General features: G+C 43.1%; 1 protein-coding gene across 1 annotated transcript; it reads right to left on the bottom strand.

Annotated features, from left to right (window-relative positions):
* Positions 1-12888: 12888 nt before the first annotated feature.
* Positions 12889-16452, bottom strand: MAGEL2 (MAGE family member L2). The gene has a single exon (XM_028122769.2). It carries the CDS (start codon positions 16450-16452, stop codon positions 12889-12891), a length of 3564 nt encoding a protein of 1187 aa, XP_027978570.1.
* Between the last annotated feature and the right edge of the window lie 1273 nt (positions 16453-17725).

The following is a 17725-nucleotide window of genomic DNA, read 5'->3' on the forward strand; positions in this document are numbered from 1 at the left end:
TACTCTCTTTCCAGATTTTAGGGTGACTGGTTTACCCTGCAGCCTCAGTTCTCTGATGGGTTTAAGAAAACACACTGGTTTTTTGTTTGTATGAATTTTTCTTCATTTAAGGACAAGGATGATGACTTCCAAACTCTTTACATGTCAGAGCTGAAACAAATAGTAGATTTTTTATGAATCGATAGGGCTGCATAAAAGCAGAATTCAAATATATGACGTTATTAGGAAGCCTTTAATGTGTTCTCACAAAACCTTGATTTCAGACAGTGTATTTTACCTCATTGTTTTCTGAAATGATCAGGAATTCTCAACTTTATTATGCAACTCTCTCCCTAAGTGCAAGCTGTTTTCCTTTCACTCCTGCTGACTTTTTGTTCCCTTTATATTTTTTTCTTTGCTCCTCCAGATATCAGGAATTCCTAACCAAAGATTACAGGTTTTAATATGTCAGTGGAGTAACAGAAGTGTTATCTCTGGGTCCAAAATGACCAGGGATGATGAACTGTATCTCTAAAATGCTTCATCTTTCTAGGCATCAGCACACAACATTCTCCTAGGAAGGTCAACTAGGTCTCTGGTGGCTCCTAGCTACCAAGAGAACAGGAATTCATTCCAGCTAGTACCACACACCCTACATGCCCCCCCAGCCTAGGAATGCCACTAGTATAATCTATCTCTACATGAACACCATATTAACCTTTCAGGGAATATGATAACCCAGGCCTGGGTTCATTTTGGCATCTAAGCTACATAAATATAACTCATACAGACTCTGTAAAGGGAGATGGCTCATCATTTTTCTAGATTTATTTGAGCATATCCAACAATTTCTGTCAAAACCCTAAGGTAGTCAACCCTAAAACTACCATCAAGTTTGAATAAAGCCTTCTCTCAATGACTTCCAGAAAAAACTTCCCTTAGGTGTATCCTTTTTATGAGATCCAAAAACTACTAAGAAGTGAATATCATATTAGAAAGGGGTGATGGTTACTTCTGTCTTTCCAAAGACAGGCAAGAAGCATAAAATGTGATCCTAGGGCCAGATGGCTCCAGTAGCCTTGGCCAGCTGCATGAATCTGGTTAATTTACTCTCACCACATTCATTTCCATGGATGAACTTGCTGAAGGATTCCATTTGCAATCCATAAACAAGCATATTATGTATAAACCCATAATCGGCTAATGGGATAAAGAGGCAAACTAACGTTACCAAATTGCTTTGCTCGTTTATGGGTATTAGTCTCCAAAAAAAGGACAGCCACTCATACTAACCCATGATGAGGCTACTTATCCAGATCAAAGCAGTCCAGGTTAGTAATTCACGGCATGGACAGAACAACAAAAGAGCAATCCCTAGAGGCAATGTCATGTATGTGAAGACCACTGACAGGAAGCCACAGTTAAATTCAAGCATGTGAGCAGCCAGAACGCATATGATAAAAGGGAGAGTGGTACCTGGGTTCATAGCCCTGGCTCTAAGACTGTGCAAACTGGTTATAGATCCATATCCTTAGCTGAATGGTCTTCAGAAATTTACTACACCCTTATAAGCTTCAGTTTCATTTGTAAAATGGGAAGAGATAGTTGACTCTTCTTCTAGGGTGTTTGAGACAATTGAATGTGATAATCTATGAAAAATGTTTACCATGTATTGCCATGTACCACATATGCAATAGTGCTATGTACTACATGTACAATAAACATTTCCTGAGAAAATGAGTTTGGGGGTCACAGCATTTTGGAACACTTGTGAATTGTTTGACATGTGTAGGCTACAATTATTTTCCTTGATTTTCCATCAGCTTCAGATTTTCAGAGCCACTGTTCTCTGGCAGTGGGAATCTCCCAATCTGTCTGCCTGTCACTGACAACAGGATGGCTCACAGCTATAGCAGGGTTCCGCTCTCATTTCCTGCAATGGCTAGAATAGGGAATGTGCCTTAAGGTGGGGGTTGAACTCAGTAACTCAGTGCCAGAACTTCTAAGTGTGCTATTGCAGACCGTGACAGAAAGTCTGAGGCACACAGAATGTAGTGTGTAGTAGGAAATCTGATGGCTTTTGCTAAACTCCTATATAAAATATTATCAGTACAAGATGAAGTCATGCAAGGTTGCAGTGGAGCATGTCTGGTTCACTCCTTGGCTAGGTGCCTCACCAAGTGGAGGTACAAAAAGAAAAATCATTGTATGTGAATGCTTACACCTGTTTTAACCATTACTCATCTGAGGCTCAAAGACCAGATAAAGAAACAAGAGCTATAAGTTAATAGTGATTCAGAAGTGAATAGAGGTTTATCATAATTCAAGATTACTGATTGTCCAAAGCATTCACTTGACATTGAAACTCTACCAGAAATAGTATTGTCAAAGAAACATGACTAATGCATGAAATATAGAGTCTGTGGCTACTTGGGGAGAACATGTAACTTGTTGCCCAGATCTTATTGTGAAATAATTAGGATCAATTCAGATGTTTGGGGCTGTAGGTAAACAAAACAAAACAAAACAAAACAACAACAAAAAACTAAAAGTGTTTTTAAAATGTCCCACAGGTAAGATTTGTTAATTTAGTGGCTCAACCATATCATCAAAGTCATGGGTGTTTTATATCTTTGCAACATATGCTCCTTAGCATGTGAGTGATGTTTCTATAATGATTATATGATAACTGGAGTAGTTCCAGGAAGCCCATGAAGATATTATAGGTTCCAGTGCTAAGAAGAGCTATTTTCTCTTCTCCTTTTAAATAATATACTCTTATTATGGAAGAAAATATTTCTTTTTTTAAATTTAATTTAATTTTATTATGTTATGTTAGTCACCATACAATACAGCATTAGTTTTTGATGTAGTGATCCATGATTCACTGTTTTTGTGTAACACCTAGTGCTCCATGCAGTACGTGCTCTCCTTAATATCCGTCACCAGGCTAACACATCCCGAACTCTCCTCCCCTCTAAAACCCTCAGTTTGTTTCTCAGAGTCCATAGTCTCTCTTGGTTCATCTCTCCCTCTGATTCCCCCCCTTCATTTTTCCCTTCCTTCTCCTAATGTTCTTCATGCTATTGGAAGAAAATATTTCTGAAGGCCTCCAGCCAGACTTTATCTTATGCCCATCAATGGAGAGTGATATTTGAATTACTTTGATTGATTTAAACTACTTCTGGATTGGGGAAAGGAATAACCTTACATTAGTTCATGGTAGACTGAGCATACTAACCAAACCAAGTGTCTACCAGCAGGGAAAAGACTGGGTTAAGCGGAGAAGGTAGAAATGACAAACAGTAGAGCCCTCTACACACCTGCTTTATAAATTTCTTACTAATGGGATATAGGGAAGAATGGAGTTGGAGTCTGACTGGTTATATCCAAATTATTAACAAATTAAAAATTGTGTGTCCCAGTATAAAACTGATCAGAGTGGGTCCTGGGTACCAGCAAATAAAGTATAACATTGGTTTTGCAATACCTGCATGGGACATTTTTAACCTTTGATGTAACCTATGTTGATAATTACACTCTGTTTTAATTATGAATTAGGAAATAGGATGCAGGATAATGTGGCTACAGAAATGAAAATATAAGTGACTACAGTAGCTGTAATTGGCTATTTTAGGTAGACACATGCAGGCATAGGTTAAACTCAATGGAAAAGGTATTAGGTAGATTCAGTGGAATTCAATGGAAAAAATAGCAAGGTGATTGAAACTTTGTTGACATACTTTGTCTATATTTTTTATTCTATTAATTTTTATTTAAATTCAATTAGCCAACATAGAGTACATCATTAGTCTTTGATCTAATGTTCAATGATTCATTAGTTGTGTATAATACCCAGTGCTATCACATCATGTGCCCTCCTTAATGCCCATCACCCACCAAACTCCCTTTCTGCAACCCTCAGTTTGTTTCCCAGAGTCAAGAGTCATATATGGTTTGTCTCCCTCTCTGATTTCTTCCCATTCAGTTTTCCCTCCCTTTCCTACTGTCTATATTTTTATATCTGCCACCTCATCTCAACCAATTCGACCCTGACACTCACTGTTCCAGGCACATGTAAATTTGTTTTTTTTTTATTTTATTATGTTATATTAGTCACCATACAATACATCATTAGTTTTTGATGTGGTGATCCACAATCCATTGTTTTTGTATAACACCCAGTGCTCCATGCAGTACGTGCCCTCCTTAATACCCATCACCGGGCTAACCAATCTCCCCTTGCCCCTCCCCTCTAGAACACTGTTTGTTTCTCAGAGTCCATAGTCTCTCATGGTTCATCTGTTACCAATCTATGAATGCCTCCTCCTTATGACCTTGCCACTAGCTAATTCCTCTGCTTAAAATGTTATTCTCCCAGGCTTTTACGTGCTCTGGCTCCATTCTGTCTTTAAAATATCATCGCAAATACTCACTGCTCATAGATCCTTTCTCTGATCACAATATCTACAAAGAGCTTCTGTTACTCTTTATAATTTGTTGTAGTTTCAGCACAATACAATCACTATTGACACTTCCGAAGATATTTATTATTCATCTCTCTTCACTATAATGTATGCTCTGTGATAATAGGAACTTTATCTGTCTCCTCACTTTTTTGTTGCAGTTGCCTAGAACAGTGTGCTTACTAACAGTAGATGTCTCTCCTCCCTAAGATTAAAGGGTCAACCAATGAAGCAGAATGAAGGAACTCTTGAATTATAGCTAATCTGAATATAAGCTTTGCTTAATCATCACACCATTGCCTTTTAGTTATCTCTTTAAACTTACTGTTTATTTTTTTCAACAATTCTATTTTTTTATTTTATTATGTTATGTTATTGTTTAATATAGAAATAAATTAACTGAAATCTTGATATTCCTCTGGCCAGCTTCTGCAGAAACATGCAGATGGGCAATAGGATGATGGCAAAGTTGCAAATGTATGTTGTCAGCCTACTTATTGCTGAGAAACCTCAAAAATATATGGTAGCTGCTCTTTTTGGCTTTTGGCTCAGAGGAGGTGAAAGTGCTCCCCAAATCTGGGTTCATCTGACACCAGTAATCTCCACCATGCTGCCTATGTTCGTCCCCAGTGAGATCAAAGTTGTATAGCTGAGGTGCACTGGTGGGGAAATTGGTCCCAGGTCTGCCCTGGCCCCCTGGGTCTGTCTCCAAAAGAGTTTGGTGATGACATCACCAAGACAACCAGTGATTTGAAGGGTCTGAGGATTACAGTGAAAATGACCATTGAGAACAGACAGGCCCAGATTGAAGTGGTACCTTCTGCCTCTCTCCTGATTACTGAAGCCCTCAAGGAATGACTAAAAGGCAGAAAGAAGCAGAAAAACATTAAGCACGGTGGAAATATCACTTTGGATGAGATTTTCAATATTGCCCAATAGATGTGGTACCGATCTTTAGCCAGAGAACTCTCTGGAACCATTAAAGGGACCCTGGGGACTACCCAATCTGTGGGTTGCCATGTTGATAGCTGCCACCCTCATGACATCATAGATGACATCAACAGTGATGCAGTGGAGTGCCCGGCTAGTTAAGAACTACAAAGGAAAATGTTTCAATAAGGATCACTTGACTATATATACTGTATATATAGTATATATAGTAGCTAATGTAATGATAGTGGCTGAATCCCAGGCTATGGAACTCACTGACTTTATGACCACTGCATTTGAGAACTGCTTTGTCCTCTTTTTGTATCCTTAACAATTTCAACTTTTCTGGGTAAGGGTGCTGATATCTTTGTTTTTAATTATAGAACTTTCTAAGGGAGTGAAAATGAGTCACACATTGGATGAAAGAGAGGAATAGCTCAGAGACCAAGGCCAAACTCTTTGTCTTCTGGCAACAGAAAGCAGAGATGGAAAAGTATGTGACATACTAGAATTTCAGACATCAGTCGTAGCTGAAGCCCAGTCAGGACTTTGTCCTTTGCCATCAGGGAGGGACTGGTGCTGAACCTGGGTGCTCCTAAAGAAGAAACAATGGCACCCATTTTTGGATCATCTTAAGGGATAGGCTGATATCTTCCCTGTGGAAGCTCCACTAAATGTTACGCTTACATGCAGCAGAATTCCCTCAGTCTTGAAGCAAAACTGTATTAGAAAATAATTCCTTAAAAAATCTGTGGTTTCACTAGACAATTCTACCAAATACTTTTTTTTTTAAAGAGAATTGACACTAATTTTACGCAATCACTTCCAGAATGTAGAAGTGGAAGGAACATTTTATGAAATAAGTAATACCTGATACCAAAATCAGACATAGGACACCACTCCCCCCCCAAAAAAAGAAAACAATGAGAAGAATGGAAAAATAAATAACAACATCCTTCATGAATATGGGTTTAAAAAATCTAACAAAATATTAGTAAATAGAATTAAAATTCTGTCAAATAAACATATAAAATCTTTTTAAAGAGAATAAAATACTTAGGTATAAATCTAAAAACATATCTATGACTTATATACTGAAAAATACAAAATGCTGATGAAAGCGATCAAAGGTAATCCAAATAAATGGAGAGATATACTGTGTTTATGGATTGGAAGACTCAACATAGTAAAAAGGTTGATTCTACCCGATTGGATATACAGGCTAAATTAAATTCCCACAAAACTCCCAGCAAGTTATTTTTTTTAAAGATATGGACAAGGCTATTTTTAAATTGGCATGGAAAGTTAAAGATATAGAATAACTACAAATAATTTTGAAAGAAAATAATAATGTGAGGAGAATCATTGTACTTGATTTCTGGACATTATACAACTATAGTCAAGATGGTGTAGTATCAGTGGAAGGATAGACACATTAATCAATCAAAAAAAATAGAGAACTCAGAAGTAGCCCACATGAGCAGAGCCAACTGATTTTTTGACAAAGGTTCAAAAGCAATTTAATATTGAAAGGATAGACTTTTCAACAAATATTACTAGAACAATGAGATGTGCATAAGAAAAAAAAAAAGAACCCCAGTCTAAACTTAACACTTTATACAAAATAATCTAACAGTGGATCACAGAAGTAAATCTAAAATGTAATGTTATTAAACTTTTGCAAGAAAATGTAGGAGAAAAATCTTTGGGACCTAGGGTCTGATGTTTTAGGCATGATCTATAAAAGGAAAAATCAATAAATTAGACTTCATCAAAATTTAAAAGTTTTGCTATATAAAGACCTTGTGCTGCTATGATAATGGACAGCCAAACTACAGCCTGGAAGAAAATACTTGTAATCAACCTATATAATAAAGGACTCAAATCTAGATTACATAAAGAACTCTCAAAACCCAGTATTAGAAAACAAAAAGTTCATTTAGAAAATGGACAAAGGGGATGAACAAACATTCCATTAAAGAAGACATACAAATAACAAGTACAGGGAAAGAATTCAACTCCTTTCACCATTAGGGAAATTCAAATTAAGGCACAGCAAGATATCAGTACATACCTATTAGGACCTCTAAATTTATTCTAAGAGTGAATACACCGATTTTTGGTGAGGATGCAGAGAAACTGGATCTCTCATACATTGCTAGTGGGAATGTAAAATGGTGTAGCCATTATGGAAAATAGTTTGGTAGTTTCATTCAAAGGATAAATATGCAATTGCCATGCAACCTAGCAACTACACCCATGAGCCCAGATAAATGAAAATTTGTGTCTATACAAAATCCTGTCCATGAATGTTCATAGCAACTTTGTAGTAGCTCAAAACTGGAAACAACTAAAATGCACTTCATAGATAAATATTTTATCAACATTAAAAGGAATGAACTATTGAGACATGCAACAAGTTAGATTTATATCAGTCACATTATGGAGTGAAAAATGCCAGTCTCGAAGGTATTCAATTTATATAAGATTATCAAACTGACAAAATTATGGAGATACAGAATAGAGTAGAGATGGCCAGGGGTTAGGCATAGTTGGGGATGCACGTGACTATAAAGGGATAGCATGTTTGAAAAATAGATCTGTATGTTGATTAGAGTGATGTTTACAGAATCTACATTTATGATAAAATATTGAGCTACACATACACATGGTACCAATGTCAACATACTTGATATTTTACTATAACTAAATAAGATGTAAACATTGGTGGAAACCAGATAAAAGGTGCATTAGCCTTGTATAATCTTTGCAACTTCCTGTGAATCTATTATTTCAAAACAAAATGTTTTTTAAGGATGTCTTACAGAAGCCACAAAGCCAACACTTAAATTCCACAGGTTTGTGGACCAACCTAGCTCTACTTCAGGGAAATATTATAAGCTACTATAGAGTATGCTCCGGGCAGTCTACAAGGTCTAGGAAATGCTTCTGTGGTTATTGCTGATTGACTGGACAACACCAATCCCTTTATTAACCATGGTTCTCAAGCTGAATGTACTTTGAACAAGTGACAGTATAGAAAGCCAGTGTCACTGGGAGATGGATTGGCAGCTTTTAGAGCAAGTGCATTTGCATAAAGGCATCTCACTGAGACCCCCAGAATAATTTCTGCAGTGCCACGAAGCAAAATAGGAGGAAGCTGGTAATGAAGGAAGCTCCCCATGGGTTTCATCTCTTAAGCAGAAAGGGGCAGGTATAACTTGAAGAACCTAAAAGGATTAGGGGGTTGGACCAATGGGCTCATAGTGTTATAGGTTTCTTTATGGCATTCACGGTAGAACCCTTGGGAAGATTTGGAAGAAATAAATTGCTTGCACTCAGGAAAATGAGGCTTAGGTTCTAAAGATGGATCCACTCTAGGCTTCATTTCCTAGACAGTCTCTCCAGAAAGGTCAGACCTATTGTCCTAACCATTGATTTCCTGGGTCCATATGACTTTCTGGGTTGGGGACAAAAGTAAGCAGGAAGGGTCTGTGATCTAAATGTCAGGGTCTTCTGCCTTAGGACCCATTATTGCTGACATAGGTGTTTTCAATACAGAATTCAAGGAGTTCCTCAAAATATCCAGCAGAGGGACCCCTGAACTCATTTGTAAATCCTGATTTAGCCTAGTCCACCTCTACCCTACTGCTCCTTGACCCTTAGGATGAGGAAAGTGAGCTAAGGAGGGCTGCATCTAACTTCAAGGAAAATCGAGAGCCATCAAATACTTTAAAGCAATGAAAACATTATGATCTGGGCAGCCAGTGTAGTGAATTGTGTGAGGGGCATTACTGAAGTTAGAGGTCATGCCAAAGGCAGCTGCAAAGTTCAGGCAAGCAACAATGGCCACAGGGATGGAGAGAAGAGAAAACATTGACCATATAAGATGGCAAAACTGCCATAGCAGGATGTCTGATCATATGAGGGAGATGCCCAAATTTAAGGTTCTGGCAACAGACACAGGAGTGTCAGGAATGATCCTATTCAAGTATTATGACAGTAAATGAGAAGGTGACATGAGTTGTGGGTGTCCAGTGGAGGTCATAGGGGCCGTAGGGAGTGCTCCATCCATCATAGCTACAATTATCAATTTTTGTTTGCTGACATTGTTGCTTTATGAGTAGTTTAACAAGCAACTGATCTTTGTCCTTATGGCTATTGGGAGGCATGGCTTAGAGTAAAATCATTCCGAAATTCAGATAATTTTTAAGTAAATATCTTAAGACATCAACTTGCTTATAATTTAACATCCTATACAATAGTGCACTCAATTTGACCATATAGCTTAATGTGAAATGGCTTTTATTGAGATTGTTTTATGGCTTTGTTGAGAGTCTAGCATCCACTTTACATTTTTTAACTACAGATTGTCATGCCACTGCTCCACAGCACATAATTTTGTAGGAGCAAACTGTAAGTTGTTTCTTGAGGAAGCCTTTGATCTTTTCAGCAGAACATTCCACATACACCCTGATATGTGTATGGTGGTATGGGGAGAAGGTATGTAAACATTATAAATCTTCCATAAGCCATTCTTTTTTGTGAAGAACATTTGCCTCTACTACAGATTATTTCCATTCAGTATATTCCCATATGAGGAATTTCCAGGTAAAATAGTACAAATATTTTTAAAACTCTTGAAGATGCCATTGGCTAAATTTATTTCAGGGCAAGTTGTAGTAATTTATACTTCCATCAGTAGTGTGGAACGAAGGGTGCCTGTTTCATAAGTCTACTTACACTGGATGTTCCATGGGCTTTTATTCTACTCTATGTCCATTTAATGAATGAAAACTGGTCTAATATTTCAGTCTTTAAATATTAGGGGGGTGTAACATTTTTCATTGTTATTTGACACATGCATGTCTTTGTTTTTTTTGTCATCTGATATCTTTTACCCACTTATTTACAGGGGTTTTAATTTTTTTCTCCATTATAACATAAAAAGCTGTGTACTACATTTATCTACATTTTGGAACTTTCAAATAAGTGGGTCTTAAATTTGTTTTCACTGCTTTTTTTATTATGTTCAATCAACCAACTTATTGTACATTATTGCTTTTTGATGTAGTGTTCAACGATGCATTAGTTGCATAGAACACCCAGTGCTCATCACAACCCGTGCCCTGTATTTTCATGTATTCCCAGAGTTTTGTTTTCTGCCTTCTGATTTTATAACATCAACTATTCCTAAACTTTTCCATTGAATATTTGGCTAGTTAGTTTATTTGTAGTTAAAAATTCATTATTATTATAATTTACCTTTCATTAGAATTTAAACTAACTCAGATCTTAAGCCCTTGGCATTGGTGAAATAAGGTTATTTGCTTTATATCAGATATGAGATAAATAGGATGGAGGATTATGGCTTTGTTTCACCAAGAGCAACTTGCTCAAGCACCCCGTGCATAAATAAATGATTTGGAGGAAACTATAGAAACTATAATAAATGAACTAAAAACAAACAAGAAATACTAAATCCATGTGACACTCTTCTATCCCATGAAACCCTCTTTTGGGGATGGTTGTCAGCTGGGGCAATGCTGTTGCCTTCAATGGGCACTAGTTGTTGTCCACAAAGTAAAGATTGATTTGGGGCAGAAACACAGTACTGGCGGACCCAAGAAGTTTACAAGAAACTACCTCTGAATTTCTGGAAAATCTAGTGACTTGGACAACTTGCCAAGCAGGTTCTCTAGTGGGACCAGTTACCCTAGAAAGCTCAGCTCTGCCTGTGCAGAGAATGGAACTCTCCCTTGTATATGTTCATCTCATAATATACAGGCTCAGCTTCCTAAGTGCCAGTTGTTTTCACTTGGAGAAGAGATCTTACCTTGTCCTATGATAAGAGAAAAGAAGGCACGTTTGGGCAGAGATGCTAGTAAAATTATGGTCAAAGATTATGAAGCAAGTGATAGCCACAACCCAGGTATTCAGGGTATGACTTTAAGCACTGTGGCAGGGGCTTATACTGTACAGCTGCAGGAGCAACTGAGAGGACCCGTGATACGCCCCTAGATGGCAGAAGAATTCCACTATCACTATTTACCTTGTTTCTGGAACTTAATCTTTACCCAGAGAGAAGGGCTTTAGGGTAGGATTCTTGATCCTTTTAGGGCAGTAGAGGTGACAGCAGTGCAGATAAACCCTGTCCACATGAAGAGAGTCATAACTTCAGGAAAGTCTGCTTGTATACACCACTCTGGTATGTGCGTATCTTTTCCCGAAGCACTCAGGTGGATTTGGTTGCCTTCCCTCCCACATCAGGCCCTGTACCCAAGGGTTGGCTAAGTTATTTAGCAGCCTCCAGACATTATCAGCTGACCCCCTGTATGTTTGGATTTATGCTCCCACTCCAACCAGGAACTTCCCCTTAGACCTCCATGTTATTAGTTATGTATCTCCCTCCCTTTCCACCACCACCTGCAATCCACATTGGAGCCTGGTGTTTCCTTTTCCCTTTTATAAGTCTAGATATTTTGCAGGGGACATTTCCATCCCAGTATCAGTGTGTTGATGAAACCCACATCTCCTGAGCTGCTGGACACCCACCATGGGCCACATAACTGACAACTACCCCACGGGCCAGTTCATCCACATAGCTAATAAACCTAGCTAGTGCTGAAAGAAGATGGTCCTTCTTTCCCACCTAAACTTAAGGAGAAAAGTCTGCTTCAAATTGCCACTGATATGTGCCATTTAATTAATCTACTGGATCCTTAGACACTCATCTACAAAATGGGAATAATAATGTCTACTTTGAAGGACTACTGTGAGGATTAAATCAGAGGAGATATTCAACCTCTTCCTGATTCAACCTCACTGACTTGTGAAGTTTTACTTTTGAATTAAGGGAATCTTATATATTACCACACAACATAATCACTGCATTATTATGACAAATGTAGCACTGTCCTTGAGAAAGGTTCATTACTGTGGTTTCTACTATCACTGGTAGTAATCTTGATGTTTAAGTCTATTCATAGAATATGGTAAAACTTGGCTCCCGTCGTCTAGAGTAAAAATGAGAATAAAGACAAACACTTTCATGTTATGCTGAAAGTATATTTATATATATAGATATAGATATTTATTTTCTGCAGACAGCTTTTACTGATGAGTCATTTTAATGTTCAAAGAACAGCCTATTTCAATACTACATAATCTGTACCAGAATGAGATGGATAGCTTCTCAATTCATTTCACAAAGCCAGCACAACTCTGATACCAAAACATAACAATTATAACACAAAACAGAGAATCACAGATCTCACTTAAAAATACAGATGCCAAAATACCAAATAGAACAGTAGCCAATCAAAATCAACACCACATGAAAATGTACAAAGCTTTGGCAGATACCAAGGGGAACCAAATTTAAATCCAAACTTACACACATAGAACTGGAACATAAACACCAGAAACAAAACACCCCCCCACCCCACCCCACCCTGTCAGTGGCCTCTGGCCAGGAACCCAAAGGAATGAGATTTCTGCGGAAGGAACCATATTAGCGGGGAGGGGAACTGCTGGTGGGGTCACCGGCATTATCGCCGGATCCAGGCTCATCTTCATCCAAATCTTCAGACTCACACTCTGCCAACGCTTCAAAGTACTGCAAAGGCCAGCACCGTGGATCTCTCTTATGGAGCTTGGCCAAAAACCTCAAAACAAGCATCTTGCTGGTTTCGAGGAATGCTCGGGGGCCCCAGAGGAACTCATATTCTGCTGGCTCAGTATAGGGGATTCGCCTGTACTCTAGGTACTTCTGCCTTACAAACACTTCGGTGATGAGCTTCTTTGTATTTCCAAAGAGAGCATGTGTCTCTCGGACATCCAACCCTAACCTGTACAGAAAACTAAAGATCATGTCCTCCCTGACACAATTGCCTTTCATAAAGATGAGACTCAGAACCACCATCAGGAGGCCTAACTTGGGCCTGTCTAAGTAAGATGCCACTGGTTCACCCTTATGGTGCCCCAGCTTGTTGATGATAATATAAGAGTGGTTTTCGGGATCAATTTCTTTCAATTGATAACCGAAGACACACTGCAGCTTATTGTTGGCACGGTTGATGATATCCAAGCACTCATCTTTATATTCACGGATGATGAATTTCACCATCTCTGAACGCTTGATGGGCACCTTGGCTTGATCCTTGACCAAGAGGAACTGCACCAATGCATTCGCTCTCTCATCCAAGGGAGACAAAGCCTGAGTCTCCAACTTGGGGTCATGCTGAGTGGCACCAAATCCCTGAGAGAGATTGGCGAACTCAGAGATGATCAGGGGCTGAGGGCTACCTGGGCTTTCCCAGAGACCCAGGGCCCTCGAAGTGCTTGGGCCCTCCCAGGCACTCAGAGCCCAGGTTGTGCTGGGCCCTTCCCAGCCACTCAGGATGCGGGAGGTGCTTGGGCCCTCCCAGCCACTCAGGCCACGGGAGGTGCTCGGGCCCTCCCAGTCACCCAGGACCTGAATAGGGTTTTCAACCTCCCAGTCATTCAAGTTCAGATTTTCCCAGGGTCTCGGAGCCTGCCAGTCACGCAGGGCCAGCATTGGGCCACTGCTGTCCTCTTCGGTATTCAGATGTTTCTTCTTCCGGGTGGCTTTTCCAGAGCGACGCGGTGGCGGCTCAGCAGATGTCTTCGAGGCCTCTTGAGTGGTGGCCATTGCCTTGGGGGCAGCTGCTGTAGCCATCAGGATGGTTGGCACTGCCTGGGCTGCTTTTGGAGCATTCACATTGGGCTGCGGAACCCATGGGACAGCAGGCAGGGCTTCCACGCAAGCAAATGGATCCTGCAGAGCAAGTGGCAGTGACTTCGGGGTCTCAGAGGGGGCAGATGGGCCCTGAAAGGCATTAGAAGAGGCAGGCTGGAACCGGGAGGTAGTTGGAAAGACCCTTGAAGTGGCAGTGAAGGTCTCCGAAGTGGCAGGCAAGTTTTTCCAGGCAGTCGGCAGATGTGCTCTGGCAGCTGACACTGCCTTTGGAGCACAAAAAGTGGCAGCAAAGATCATGCGATCCTTCGAAGGGGCCCTCCGTTCCTTTGAAGAGGTCCTACGTTCCTTTGAAGAGGTCCTTCGTTCTATTGAAGAGGCCCTGGATTCTCCCGATGGAGTCATCAGTGATTTAGCGGAGCCCATGGGAAAATTTGCTGCCGCTAAGGGAGCTCCGGGCTGGCCCTGCAAGGCTGTTGGGGGGCCTTGCCAGGAGGGCTGGAGTTGCAAGGTGGGCAGCTCTGCTTGCGGGCCCGAGGGCTGGGCCTGCTGGGTGGGTAGCTGGATTTGCAGGGCCTTTTGGGAGGCCGGGACCCCCTGAAAGGGCTGCTCCAGCTGAACCAGTGGTGGGCCCTGCCTCTGGGCCTCCTGGGTGGGCACGGGCTGCCAGAACTGCCCAGGGGCCTTGGGAGCCTGCCAGGCCAGAGCCTGGGCTTGCTGCACATCCTGGAATTCCATCGACGTCGGCAGCTCGTGTGGCACTGGGGCTTGGCCTTTGGGGGCCTGCCAGATGATGGGTGGGCAGTGTACAGCCTGTGGGGCTGACAGAGGAGCAGACAGCACAGCCTGGGGTGCCTGCGGGCCAGCGGGAGGTGCCGTGGGCACCTGCGTGGCAGGCGGGGCAGTGGGCACCTGCGGTGCCGCCCTCACCTGTGGAGCTGCCCGCACCTGCGGGGTGGGCAGCCTAGCCTGTGGAGCCTGCCGCAGCGGCGGCGGGGGTGGCAGGGCCTGCCAGAGTGGTGGTGGGGTGGCCAGGACCTGTGGGGCAGGTCGGATGGGCGGCGGTGCCTGGCGTATCAGTGGTGGTGCCTGGCGAATCGGGGGCGGGGCCTGGCGCACCGGCGGGGGGCCAGGTCGGATGGGTGGTGGGCCCGGGCGGATGGGCGGTGGGCCCTGGCGCACGGGTGGTGGTGCCTGCCAGGCAATGGTCGGAGCCTGCCAGGTGACCTGTGTGGCCTGCCAAGCCAGAGGCGTGGCTTGCCAGCCTTGCGGCGGGGCCTGCCATCCCGGCGAGGTGGCCTGCCAGCCGGGGGGTGTGGCCAGCTGCGCCGGCGGGGCCTGCGGGCCCTGGGGAACCTGCGGAGGAGCCCTTATAACCTGAGACTGGATTTGCAGAATCAGAGGCTGAGCCTGTGGGGCCCAAGAAGCCAGAGGCTGCGCAGGTGGGGCTGCCGGCTGTGCCATCGGGGCTCCTGAAGCTGGAGGCTGGGTGATCGGAGCTCTCGAACCTGGAGGATGAATCATCAGGACTCCGGGACCAGGAGGCTTGGCCATCGGGGCTCCCGGAGGCGGAGGCTGGGTCATCAAGGCTCCTGGGGGCGGAGGCTGGGCCATCGGGGCTCCCGGAGCAGGAGGCTGGACCATCAGGACTCCCGGAGTCAGAGGCTGGGCCATCAGGACTCCCGGAGTTGGAGGCTGGGCCATCGGGGTCCCCGGAGGGGGAGGATGGGCCATCGGTGTCCCCGGAGGGGGAGGGTGAGCCATCGGTGTCCCCGGAGGGGGAGGATGCGCCATCGGTGTCCCCGGAGGGGGAGGATGCACCATCGGGGTCCCGGGAGGGGGAGGATGGGCCATCGGGGTCCCCGGAGGGGGAGGATGGGCCATCGGGGTCCCCGGAGGGGGAGGATGGGCCATCGGGGTCCCCGGGGGGGGAGGATGGGCCATCGGGGCTCCGGGAGCTGAAGGATGCATCATCAGGACTCCCGGAGTCGGAGGCTGGGCCATCGGGGCTCCCGGAGGGGGAGGATGGATCATCAGGACTCCGGGAGTCGGAGGCTTGCCCATCGGGCCTCCCAGAGGGGGAGCCTGGACCATCGGGCCACCCAGGGCCGGAGGTTGGGCCATCGGAGCCACTGGGGTAGGCGGCTGGCCCTGTGGGGCCTCCCAAGCAGGCTGAGGTGCCTGCCAAGCGGCCAGTGAAGCCTGCAAATCAATCGGAGGTGGATCCCAAGGGACTGGCGGAGCCCGAGAGGAGGCGGGCGGGGCCCGCATCAGAACCGTAGGGCGGCTATAGACCGGAGGCTTAGGGGCCTCGGCCGGGGGACTCGAATCACCCAAATTCTTACTTAGCTGCGACATGTCCCTTTGCTCTGACAGCTGGTGGGCCTTTTCCTCCGACAGCTGCTGGGCCTTTTCCTCCAGAGAGAAGAGAATGCCTACGTGGCTGATCAGAGGATCCCTCCCTGCTGACTGGTGAATAGGAAGTAAGTGCCCTTAGCTCTGCAGCTTTCCGCAGTAAGGAGGAGGGGGGAAGGGGGCTCAATCCCGCCCCTTCCCCGCCCCCGACCACCACAAGTGGATAGTGCATAGGGGCGTCTACCAGAAATCCTGGCTGACACAAGATCCCTTCTCACTCTGTCCAGTCCCCAAATGCAGCCTGGTGAGACTTACCATGGATGAGTTTTCAAAGAGGAGTGACAGGAACAGATCTATGTTTTAGAAATCACAGTTCTGCAGTATAGAGTAGGAACAGACCACTGGTAACATGGAAGGCATCCATGAGGGGGGAGATGGTGTGGTCTGAGCTCAGATATAGCAAAATCGGAGCCGGAGGATAAAAGAAGTGAATCTATGTAGGTGAGAGATTCAGGAATCATAGTAGGCTGCTATTATAATTTAAGGTAAAGAAGATGGAGAAGACATATAAGTCTGTCCTGGGAAAGTGGGAAGTTGCTAATGTAGTTGATTCTCTTAGGGACACAGTGGGAGGCACATAACAAGAGAGATTTGTGAGTATTGATTGGGACATGGACATTTGCAATGCTGTGGGACTGCCAAGGAGAGATGCTCTATAGACCATCTTGTATGATGACTTGGGATTCAAAAGAAAACCGAACTGGGAGTTAAGGTACTCCTTAACTGTGGGAGTGAATGTGGTTGCAGAAGTGTTTAGAGTGAAACTCCTGAGATATATCTTGAAGTATACAGACATTTTTGGACACAAGCAGAGAAAAGGGATGATAAAGACCTACAGAGAGAAAGAAAGAAATCATGGAAATTCAGATGTTCCAGACATCAATGGAAGACAGCATTTTTTAGTACCAGGAAAATTTTCTGTGGAATGGCTGGGACGAAAGAACAAGGTGGGTTTCTTAGTGCTATTAATCAGTTACAGAGCAGGAAGGAAATAATAAAAATGAAAGCAAAAAAATGCACCAGAAAACAATAAAATGAGTGAATAAATAGATCTAAGATTAATATATAGGGAAAATAGATGAAGAATAAAATATGAAATTTCAGGGAAATCTACTTGAGCAAAATCAGTTTTAAAATTAGATAAATAGATGATAGATAAAACAGAAGACATAAAAATGATTGGGTAACACTATACTACTTCATGTTGAAAGGACGT

This window comes from Eumetopias jubatus, unplaced genomic scaffold (genome assembly GCF_037043125.1).
Source record: "Eumetopias jubatus isolate StellerSeaLion01/CBP00866 unplaced genomic scaffold, mEumJub1_p1.0 scaffold_7, whole genome shotgun sequence".
Classification (NCBI taxonomy): Eukaryota; Metazoa; Chordata; class Mammalia; order Carnivora; family Otariidae; genus Eumetopias; species Eumetopias jubatus.